At 36.7% G+C, this 12,376-nt stretch overlaps 1 protein-coding gene across 1 annotated transcript; it reads right to left on the bottom strand.

Moving 5' to 3' along the window:
• Positions 1–9,025: 9,025 nt before the first annotated feature.
• On the bottom strand, positions 9,026–10,354 carry LOC138900400 (zinc finger BED domain-containing protein RICESLEEPER 2-like). Its single transcript, XM_070187139.1, has 2 exons — positions 9,842–10,354; positions 9,026–9,718 (listed from the first exon to the last, which is right to left on the bottom strand). The coding sequence occupies exons 1-2, from the start codon at positions 10,352–10,354 to the stop codon at positions 9,026–9,028; spliced, it is 1,206 nt and encodes a 401-aa protein (XP_070043240.1).
• Positions 10,355–12,376: the final 2,022 nt, after the last annotated feature.

Raw genomic sequence — 12,376 nt, 5'->3', positions numbered from 1 at the left:
AGAGGGTAAGCAAATCGAAGAAAATGAATTTCGTCAAAATTTGACATTTTGGGATAAAATACGGCTCGAGCTATAATACCCGGTATTTATGGACTAGTACCACACAAGGTACTACATGGCCATGATAGTAAGGTGTATAAGGTATGTGAAAAGTGAGTAGTATTTTAAGTAAGTAAAAAATAATTCTTAATAAAACAAGCTTAGGATAAGACTTAACCCCCCTCCCAACGTGGCAAGCCCTCCTAAAATCTCTAATGACTATTCATGAAGATGGAAAGGTGACATACCTTAAATGACACTAAGCTTGCTATGTGGGGCCACCTAAAGTTAAGAATAACATCTCAAGAAAATCAAAATCATTCCCTACAATCTTAAGAAAGAACTCAGCAAGCCTTCTTACAACAAAGATCAAAATCATTCCCTAGAATCTTAAGAAAGAATTCAACAAACCTTCTTACAACACTTCATAACAAGAACGCTAGCACTTCCTACAATTCAAGTTCCTACATGAAACCAAATAATTCCAGTTACAATTCAAGACACTAACAGGCGCTAAACTCCATCCAAAACAAAGCTTCCAACGAAATTCTTGCAACCAAATTCTCCTACAAGGTTTCAACGAAATTCTTGCAACCAAACAATTCCAACGAGAATTGTTAGAACCGTAACAACGTAAAATTTTACGGTTCTAAAGGAGTACGGTGCAATCTTTTCCAAGAATATTATACGGATTTTTTCGAACTCCAGGTATGTTAAGGCTAAGCCCTTTCTTCATTTTGGCATGATCTCGTAATTATATGAGTTTGATAACGAGGCATAAAGAAAAATTCATATCCCGAAAATTACGTATATTTTCCTAATCTTGTAAGTTACAATATTCTTCTTATCGGGACTTCATATTCAATTGAGTATTTTCTTTTTTTTTTCAGTCATGAGAGGAGAGAATCTATATATACATTATTACAATATTTTCATTACCATCGAGCTATAATCGATGGGCAGGCCCCTATTGGGCAATCTCTGATCAGATGGTAAGTTATATACCGAGCCAACTATGGCCGAGCGCTTATGAGTTAAGCGAGCCTAGTTGGCCGAGATACAGAGCCTAGTATGGCCAAGCGCCTATGAGCGAGCCTACTACGGCAGAGCAGTTATATATATACCGAGTCTTATAAGGCCGGATAACTATTTTACTTACTATATTGAGAGAGTTGAGTCAGTATCAGCATGTAAGCATATCTTCAGATTATCTTTGACTTCCAGTTGCTTTCAGTTATTATATTATCAGTTCAGCTTTCAGTATAGTGCCCTACATACTCGGTACATTATTTCGTACTGACGTCCCTTTTCCTGGGGGCGCTGCATTTCATGCATGCAGGTTCAGACAGACAGATGGGTATACCTCCTCATTAAGTGTTTCCCGAGTTCAGCTTGATCGGTAAGCACCATGCCTTTCGGAGTTGCCGGGTCTAGAGCTTTATGTACATATTGTGTATAAATGTATATATGTTATGAGTAGGTCGGGAAGCTGTTCTGATCACAGTATATCCACCAGTAGAGGCTTGTAGAAATATCCTCTCAGTTAGTGCAGTATGTTGGACTAGTAGGCTTTCTATGTATATTTTGTTGGTTTGCCAGCTGTAGTAGTTATGACAGCCTTGTCGACCCAGCTTTATATTGATATTTAGTTAGCATTCACATTTGTTTTGCAATGTGGCCCATGGCCAAAGTATGACATCACATGATCAGAGTTCCTTAGTCGCAAGTTGGTACGTAAGGTTAGGTGAGGCACCGGGTGACAGTCTCGTCCCTCCAGGTTCGGGGCTTGACAAAAGATGTTACACCCCGTAAGTTTAACATCCTTGATACCGATATATATACATTTGATATGGTATTTTGAGTGGAATATTTTTTGTAAAATAGTTTTAAAAAAATATATGATTGTATATAGTTATTAGTCTTACTACTTTCGAATATGTTTTAAATTATACACATAATATGAGAAAGTTTATGAGATTTTCTTTATTGTAAATATAGAAATTCTTTTCTCACAAGAAAAGAAAGTTATCTTTTTACCAATTTAAAAATTAAGAGTACGAGAATTTTTACACTTTATATGAGATTAGGAAAATTATAAAGTTAAGAAAATATGTGTATTTTTATATGGATATTTTAATTAAATAATAGTGTATGTATTTATTTTATACCACATGACCATGATAGTAAGATGTATAATGTATATTAAAAGTGAGTAATATTTTTAAGTAGCTTGGGATAATTTTTAATTATATGGGTAATTGATTAATGGGAAATTAACTAGTTAATTAATAATTAGTGGATGATTAATTAGGGTCTTGGATAAAGCCAAAAAAAGAATGCCTTAATGTGGCAGCCCCATATGATCCATTAAGTGACTCATACACTAGGAAGCAAGGTGTAACATTGTTAGAGAATACAACAAAATATACACACACTCCCATTTCTTCTTCTAATAGTTTTTTTCCATGTGTCGGACTTTCTCTTCTGTTCCGTCTTGAGCTTAAGTCGTTGCTTCATTTTCCAAATTCCAACTCATCCTATATTCTAGAAGCCTACAATGTCTAATACTAAAGCTGCATAACTCATTTTGCATTCTTTGGGAAGCTTGTGCTTGGCTACTTGGTATTTACCTTTTTTTAATGAAAGTTGAACTAAGCTATGCTGGGAACGGGTAGTTTTATGGTCCGGAATCTTCGTTATGTTTTTAACGAAGTTGTCATAATCTGTTGGGGAAGTTGATATTGATGTTTATTCTTGCAAATCTACTTAATCTGGGTAAAAGGGCGGTGAAGCTAGGAGTATCATGAGTTCATCGCATGTTTAAACTGCTTATTGAACACAGAGCTCGTTAATATAAGGAAGTTTGCCTCAGGACTTGGTATAATCTCTTTCAAGAGAATCGGCTCAGGTATGTGAGGCTATCCCCTTCATTCTTTTGCACGACTCCGATTATACATAATATAATGAACGAGCTCCCAAAGATACTCTACTCTTAGAAGATAGCAGTACTTACATTGCTGCCCTTCTTATGGAACGATTGATGTTGATGTTACTTCTCTTATTCTTATGTTATCAATGTTGTTGGTACTTCCTGATTATTATAAGATTCTTGATGAATAGTTAATCCTAATAACGTGTACGAAGGATACCGACCTTATGTCACTCCGAAAGGTTCAAAATGTGATTCCAATGAGTCCAGCATGCATCATATATATGTATCTATTTTACTCTACCGAGCCGCGCTATAGTCGACCGGGTATGGCACCTATTGTGCAACCACTGATCAGTTGGGTTTTATCGAGCTCCACGTGGCCGAGTACGATTCTACCGAGCCCTATGATGGTCGGGTACATTTTACCGAGCCTATTACGGCCGGGTACGATATGGTGATGGTGATGCCCACAAAGGCATATTTTTGAAAGTTTATGTATATATATGTATGTATCATGTATTTCATGTCAGTAGCCCTTAGAGGTACCCAGATGTCACAGGTTGTATATTCGCTATCCCTGTTTACATTACTGTTCTTACTTATGCTTTCCTGCCTTACATACTCGGTACATTATTCGTACTGACGTCCGTTTTATTTGTGGACGCTGCATGTCGTGCTGCACGTCCTGATAGACGGGTAGAATCAGTTTGACGAGCCCTCATAGTAGACGAAATTGGCATTCAGCGAAGGATCAGTAAGACTCCACCTCATTCGGAGTGCAGCCGAGTCTATGAGTCACCGTGTCAGAGTTTTTCTACAAACTTATGGGTACGCCGGTACCCTATCTCATTTGATGTCAAATAATCTTAGAGGCTTTGTAGACAGAGGTTCATTTTGTACAGTATGTCAGAGGCCTTGACGGCCCATATGTATTTATGTTTTAAGAAAAAAATATTTCTGTGATACAGTGTTTTCCCACTTACGCTTGTACATTATGAGTTGTGGCCATGTTGGCCCGTGATAGTTACAAAAAGGAATGCGTTCAGCCAACTCGACCTATGTATGTTCTAGTTTTGGTCGAACGATCATGAGTTACAGATTGGTTTGCTCGGGCCAGCACGGCACCGGGTGCCAGCCACGCCTCCCCAGGTTTGGGGCGTGACATAATCGTATGTCATGAATACATATATATTGATGTAAATTCATGACATACCCAACCAAATGCTAGCAATGGCGGTCTCTCCCGGTAGCTAACCGGTATCATATTGCCAACTTGTGGCCATCTGTACAATATATATAGTCTTTCGGGCAAATAGGCCCCTTACCTCAGATTATAGCTCGAAGTCCATGCATAATATGTCATGTATGATATGAACTTTGAATGCACATAATAGGCCATAACAAGAACTTAGCCAACCTTGGCTCATTGGTACTCTTATTCTCATAATCTCATAATCACCTTCGTATCGCATACAAATGTCTCGTGGAACCTCATATCTTTTTTAATAAGTTTGAAAACTTAACTCGACTTTTAGAAAGATAACTTAACTCTGAATATGTTCATAAAAAGCTTAAGGTGCTTCACTTAGTCCTTATACCTGATTTCTTGATAATTAGTAAAAGAAAGTATTTCAAAAAAATCAAATGTTTTAGTAGTTTAAACATAAAAAATATATTTGAGAATTTTGAAATCGACGTGTCACTTTAGAGATTTTAAAATATACTTTAACAAGGAAGAAGGACTGATCACAAATACTAAATGCCTTTATTTTTAAGTCACACAACCCAAAGACGAATAAGAATTCATATATATGGACATATATTTAAGAAAGCCGACAAAATGACATATATAGATGTCGAATACCCTTTTTAACTGAACGAGTGGAATATCAACCTAATAGCATCATGAAAATACTTCAGCTACGATACCAATGCCTTTCACAGAAGGTCTTTCTAGCAACAGAATAGCAAAATATCACATTTGGCGTCTTAGGATTTTCCCAAAATTCGTGCTAAAAGGAAAGACGAAGCTTAGCCTTAACATACCTCTCCAACGAACGTCTGAATGCCTGTAGTTCCTTCACGAAAGTTGTTCCTTACGTCCTAAGCTTCGAAACCACTATATATATGCAGCTTATACGCACCTATAAATAGTTCATAAATGAGTTTAAATCGGCAGATTTGCCATATGACCCTAACTTGACGAAACGCCCGTAGAACTTTGTAAAAACGATCATAAAAGAGTCCCAAGATGATTACCTTGGCAAACCAAGTATAAATCCTGAAGAACCAGCAAGAACAACAATTTTCTATCTTCCAAAAATAGCTCCAAACACAACTAATAGAAGGGGGAAACGATTGCAAAGCGTAGAGATTGCGCTTCTAGGCACGGGGGTAAACTTTAACGATAAAAATCGTTAAAACGCACCTTAATCACTTAAGAACACCATGAAACCCTCTCTTAAGCTTTTTCACTATTTTGGGACGAAGATGAAATGTTTTGGGGTCTTAAAATCGGATTTTCCGACTTATACCACTTGTTTGACCCGACCCGGTTCGCGACCCGATTGTAACAGCCCGTGGTAAAACAGTCATAACATTTTACTCCAATGTCAGTTTGATGTGAGATTTCTTTGGTTGCCAACAAGACTCATAGACCTTCGATTTGGTAGGTTATGGATCCCATAACTCTTTATATATTTGGAGAAAGGATCTGATACATTTGACCCAAAGTTTAGAAAATTTATTAGAGAAATTTACGATAACTTTTGCCGACCTTTATTTCGCAACTTGCTTGACTCCAAAACTTAATATGTGACTAGTGTGATATTATAATACCTCATAACACATTATTCTTAGCATATTATACACTCTTAGTCTTATCCCACAGGTGCAAGTTAACTTAAACCTTCCGAACGCGCGGGGTGCTACCCGAGCCATTTCTTTAACCATGAACCTTTGTTTAAGGGATTCCTTTGACTTAAAGCTTTAGTTTAGTTCCTTGATATTACCACATATTTTCATTCTTATTCTTCCAATGTGCTATACCCAATCATATATACCTAATATAATCACGCCACGTTACGTATATTACGTAAGAGAAGAGAGAAACACCTGGGTCTCACACGCAGGCTAAATTCTCCTCTCCTTCTTCTGGCTCGTCCCTTAAATGGCGGGCCACTTCCGAAGACATAACTCCAGAGCCCCCCTTCGGCTTTCGAGATCTCTTAGCCGGTTTTTTCTTTTCCGAGATCGGGGAGCCCGATACATTTTTTCTCTTACTTTCTTTTACCTGCTTCAGGGCATAAACTTCTTCGCCACCAGATGGGGGCCTCATGACTACATCTTTCCCGAGTCCTACGAAAGGGAAAAGAGAGATTTACCATACAAACCGAAGAAGAGACAGATCGACAAAAAGATTTACCATGATTGCGGGCCTCCCATCGACCCTTTTATAATTCAACCCAAGCACGCTCGGAGTACAATCTCTGCAACACTAGACTTTCGACCCATTATTTAAGATCCGGTATCGGTTCCGGCATTCGAGCTACGACTGTGATAAGAAAAAAAAATGGATCAACAAAATAAAAGGCAATCACAAAATCAAAACGGGCAAAGAGAAATGTTTACTCACGGCTCATATTCCATTTCTCGAGAAATGGCAAGTCATCGGCAGGGATCAGGTCCGAGGTTTTGATTCGAACAAAACGGCCCATCCAACCCCGATCCCGAGTCTCGTCTATGCTCGAGAATGGTGCTTGGGTTGCTCGGCAAGCAAGCTTGATCAACCCTCATCGATAAAGTCAGGGACTGTAAAGGCGCATATGATGATCGAGGGTGAATATATGCCCCTCGACCTTGCTCGAGAAAAATCGAAGAAGAATCACTATCCTCCAAAAGGAAGGGTGGATTTGGCCGAGGGTCACATCGTACCTCTTACAAAAGGCAAGGATGATAGGGTCTAGAGGTCCCAACGTGAAAGGATAAGTGTAAACACTTAAGAACCCTTCGACGTGGGTAGTAATTAATTCATTAGGCGAAGGGATTACTACAAGTTTATTATCCTAGTTGCATTCTTGTATGACTTTATCGAGAACTTTTTCGGTAATTGAACATTGGTACCTCCACATCGGCTCACACCGACCCGGTATCGGAGAAGGATTTTCAATTTTAAAATCACCTACAGTCGAACATCCTACCAGAATGAATTCCTCAGGGCGGGGCTTTTCCAAATCCTCGCCACCAGCAGGTCGAGATGAATAAGCGGTCTCTTTTTGCGGAACAGTTTTAGACGTTTTTACCATTTAAAATTCCATTAACAAAGGATGGGAGTATTTAGTGTTTTAAGAAAGAGTTTGTCGTAAAACTCACATATTTGGAGACAGAAAACTCAGAAAAGACGAAAATGAACTTAAAAAATTTGGAAGATTGAAGACGTACAAGTGATGAATGGTGGAAGGAAAGGCTATTTATAGATTAAAATAATGACGGTTCAATATCAGCGATGGCCGACCACTGTCTGACACACATTAAATGCCTTGGTGAAACCAAACCGATGGGATAACTATCACATATGTCATGGTCGGGATCGATGTAAACGTCAACATATATCTGATCGAGCTGTTGGGAAATCATATCGTTTCTCGCCACATCCTTTTTCGTGAAACGAGAGGACTATCTGTATACGGTCAAAATCGATTGAGTCAGTCGTACGGACTGGTCGTGACGATAATGTTTCGATCAAAGGGTATTTGCATTAGGGCTGCTTATCGGGCGGATCAGGCGGTTATTTACTTTTAACGGTTCGGCTTATCGGTTATCGGTTTTAAATGTATTAATCCGCTAGCCACCCGATAAGATATCAGGCGGATTGGTATCGGTTTAGCTATTATCGGGCGGCTATCGGGAAGTTTATCGGATTAATTCAATCTGTATTACAGAGGACTATTTTGGTCCTTCATGTTACAACCTATTAGTTGTTACACCAAAATTGACACCTCTAAACAATAGAGAAATCTGCTAGTGCCCACTGATGCTGCTTTCAGTCACTACAAATATTGGATTTGGAGCAATTGATGCAATTGCACATGACGCACATACCATTTTCATAAAGATCACATCAATACTAATTTAATATGTAAAGATCTAGATAAAAAAATATCTAAAGACAAAGTTGTAAAAATATTTAATTTACACATGCTTAAATCACTATTTGCTAGTACGTGATTAATCCATATACAGAAATAACAAAGACTACAAAACTTTATACACATATTTACACATGCTTATTAATCACTAATTTACTATCCATAAATAGTAACCACTTGAAATCTTAACTATTTTATAATAATGATGAATGAAGATTCTATTAACACTTAACACTTCCTAACATGGCAATTAGCCACCTGCCAAAATGATTCCAGAATACAACTAAAGATAAAATAAAAATTTAGACATAAAATCTATAACAATTGGAGACATCCACAAAATACAACTGCTGCAACTAACACCTTACATTGCTTCAATTTCTACAGCTTCAAAGTTCAAACAACAACCTAAGAGTCTTTGGAATCACTCTGCAATGGTAGAACCATTTACATTATTAATAGCATTCAAGAAATAACAAACTGCTAACATCCAACAACCTAGCACTATATAACTCAAATAGTAGCAGGCTTGAAATATGACAACTTGAGGGCACAAGACTTTACAAAATGAGATCAATGAGTTTGCAGATACACCTTAAAATTTGAGCTAATTAGTAGAATTATATAAATTATTGATCTAAAAATTCATGTTTGTTGTTAATATATTAACATATTAATTAACATTGCATTACAATTTGAATTCTTACCAGATATATTAATACTACACGTCAATTATGGAAGGGTCTTTTCCATCGTTAGCTAAATCTGAAGAAAACAAATTAAAATAATGAGTCATGTGATAAATATAAGCATATCCACAACACTTATATACAACAAATATAGTAACAATATTATTACCTTGTTCAAGGTGCTCGATTTTATCAATATCTTCCTCAACACTAACATGTTATTTTAATTTTTCATTTCGAAGCCAATCTTGAAGACACACTAGAGTTTGCACCAATTTAGGAGTTAATGAACTCCTAAATGAATCAAGAAGACGTCCTCCCATACTAAACGCACATTCAGATGCCACGCTTGAAACCGGAACCGCTAATACATCACGAGCCATCTCCGCAAGAACATGAAATCTAGCTGAGTTCAATTTCCACCAGAGAAGAACATCAAATTCTTTAGAGTCATCCTCAGTTTCTTCACCAAAATATTTATCTAACTCTGTTTTAGTATCCACACCTCCACTCCCACTTTTATATTTTTTTATATCTTGCATTAGTGATTCTAAAAGTCCTATATTTTGGGTGCTTACTTGATTGCCAGAAAGCCCGGAAGTAGAAGTGTCCAATGAAGAACAATCTGAAGATGAAGCAAGCACGACACCTTTTGAGCTGGACTTTACATACTCACAAAATAATAAAGTCATGTACTTCTTCACTTCTGCTTGTATAGTTGTCCCCGGATCTTCACCAAACATCTTTACAAGTGCATAACCAACTGATTCGAGCTTGTAACGTGGATCCAAAATACATGAGATGAAAATTATCTTGTTCATTTTCCCTGGATCACCCCAATACTTATTAAACTTTTCCTTCATCTTCTTTGCCATTTCACTTAAAATTGTATCTTCATTTGCTATCAATTGCTTCAAATAAACAGCAACCACACAAATTTCAAGAAAATAAATATTCGATGTAACATAACGTGATCAAGATATTTTCAAAGTAAGAAGATAGAAGATTTCAAGAAACTTTGTAATTCTTTTTACATTCTCCCAATCACTACTCAAAAATTCACCTGTAGGAATTCCAACTTCAATATAAGAATGCTCAAGATAATGTCTTAGGCCAATTTCATAGGATGCATAGTGTGAAAATGCACTTTCAAATTCAACAGCCCTATGCAACATCAAGTAGGTGGAATTCCACCTAGTTGGAACATCCAAGCACAAAGTTTTTTTACAATTGAGTTGTTCATCATCAAAACATTCTTGAAACCTCTTCAACCTCGCAGGAGACTGCCTAACATATCTCACTGCATGCCTAACACGTTCAATAGACACTGAAGATTCTTTTAAACCATCCTGGACCACAAGATTCATGATGTGAGCCATACATCTTATGTGAAGGTGATTACCGTTCATCAAATTAGTTCCCATTTTTGTTAATTGCTTAGACAATTCTTTTATTGTCACATCATTGGAGCTTGCATTATCAACTGTGACAGTGAAGATCTTATTTATCCCCCACTCCCGTAAGCACCTACCAATACCATTTGCCATATCTTCTCCTTTATGACTAACAATAGGACAAAAATTAATTATTCTTTTATGCATATTCCATTCACTATCAATCCAATGGGCAGTGATACACATATAATTAATTCTTTGTATAGAAGTCCAGGTATCTGTGGTAATACATACTCTTTGTTTCGTTTCTATAAAAGACCTCTTCAACTTTTGCTTTTCTTCATTAAAAATATCAAAACAATCCCTAGTTACAGTACTACGGGAAGGGATCCGAAAATAAGGTTGCGCAACTTTCATAAAGTCTCTAAAACCTTCTTTCTCAACAAAGCTGAAAGGAAGCTCATCAACTATTACCATACGACATAACGCCTTCCTACACTCTTCTTGATCAAATTTCCAAGTAACAACAACTATGTCACCCTAACTACCTCCCGGAACAGATTGAAAACCTAAATTTGATTGTTTTTTATCAACAATAGCAGGGCGTTTAGGACATTTAAACATATGAGAAAGAAGTGTCGACGTACCGTCTTTGGTCTTAAAACAATACTCAATAAAGCAATAGTCACATTTTGCTTTTGTACTCCCTTCAGAAGTAATAATTTCTGTAAAATGATCCCACACAATAGACCTTTTTTTCCTTTTTTTGGTTATATTTGAGTCTGTTGTTTCAGATTGGCTTATTGCATTTGAATTAGAAGCCCCACTTTCACCCATCATCTTATCACTTTGTATATTTTCAGCCATGCTATGAGTCACTACAACAAGAAAAGAAAATGAATGAAAATAAATATTTCCTTAACAGAAATTTAAACAGAAATTGTCAAAATCGATCTCAAAACAACACAAGGCAGAGAAGGCAACTGCTGGAATTTCAACAAGAAAAGAAACTTACCATCTGCTGCTCTGGGCTCTAGCTATGGCGACAGGGAGAGGCGAGACGACGAGTTGGCGAGATAGAGAGTCGAGTTAGTGAGAGGGAGACAGTAAGTATGCTGCTCTGGCTGCTGGGGCCTGGGTGTAATACTGAATTTAGCACTTTTAGATATTAGGGTTTCTTTTTCTAATGTCTCAAATCTGAATGCCTAATAGAGTATTGATAAAGAAGGGTATTGGACAAGTGGACAACTGTAAAGAAACACTTTAAGTTTTAAAACTTTTGCAGTATTGATAAAGAAGGGTACTGGACAGCAAAGAAACACTTTTAAGTTTTAACACTTTTGCTTGTATAATGCCACGGCCCACGATAAGAAAGAGATTTTTATTATTTATTTTATATACATATTAGAGATTTTTATTACTTATTTTATATACATATTATATATATATTCTTAACGGGTTAACGGATTATCCGTTAAGAAAATTGAATAATCCGTCCCCAAACCGATAAGCCGTTAATAAAAATATTTCAATCCGTTCCCCATCCGTTAAACCGTTAACCCGATACCAATAAGTCATTAAGCCATTTTTGCGGTTCGGTTTTCGGTTTTCGGTTTCGGTTCGGTTTTGAACACCCCTACTTACCACATGTATCTCGAATTTTTAATTATAAAAATTATTTGGAGAAGAAAAGTACACGTGAATTGCGCGCCTACCTTTATTTACAATTAAATTTAAGTTGCTATTGCTTCTTTTCTTTTTATTCAGTTATTTCGAAGAAATGCTTTACCTCAAAAATGAGATAGGGTGGACAGGAGCGGAACTAATCAACTAAAGCATTAAGGAGTGCGTGATCACGGCCCTCGACTTGAATTATACGTATGTGTATGAAATTATTTAAGATGTTAATAAATATATAAATATATTCAAAATTCATTGGCTCGATTAATTTAGATTCGTACCGGATAAATTTACTAAAAAATGTAAGACGCTTTCTATCAAAAAGTTTTTCTTTCTCAAGACTCAATCAATTCACCACCTCTTTGCAGTAAAATTGTATCTTTTATGTCAATCAAGTCGTAGATTTTTCAATCTACTAACTTTGTAATTTTTTTTATATTCATCTCAAGAGTAGGAAATAAAAAAAATTGCACTGAGTTTACCCATTTGTCAAGA

This window comes from Nicotiana tomentosiformis, chromosome 10, assembly GCF_000390325.3.
Source record: "Nicotiana tomentosiformis chromosome 10, ASM39032v3, whole genome shotgun sequence".
Taxonomy (NCBI): Eukaryota; Viridiplantae; Streptophyta; class Magnoliopsida; order Solanales; family Solanaceae; genus Nicotiana; species Nicotiana tomentosiformis.
The sequence above is the reverse complement of the archived record's forward strand: the minus strand, read 5'-3'. Positions and strand labels throughout refer to the sequence as shown.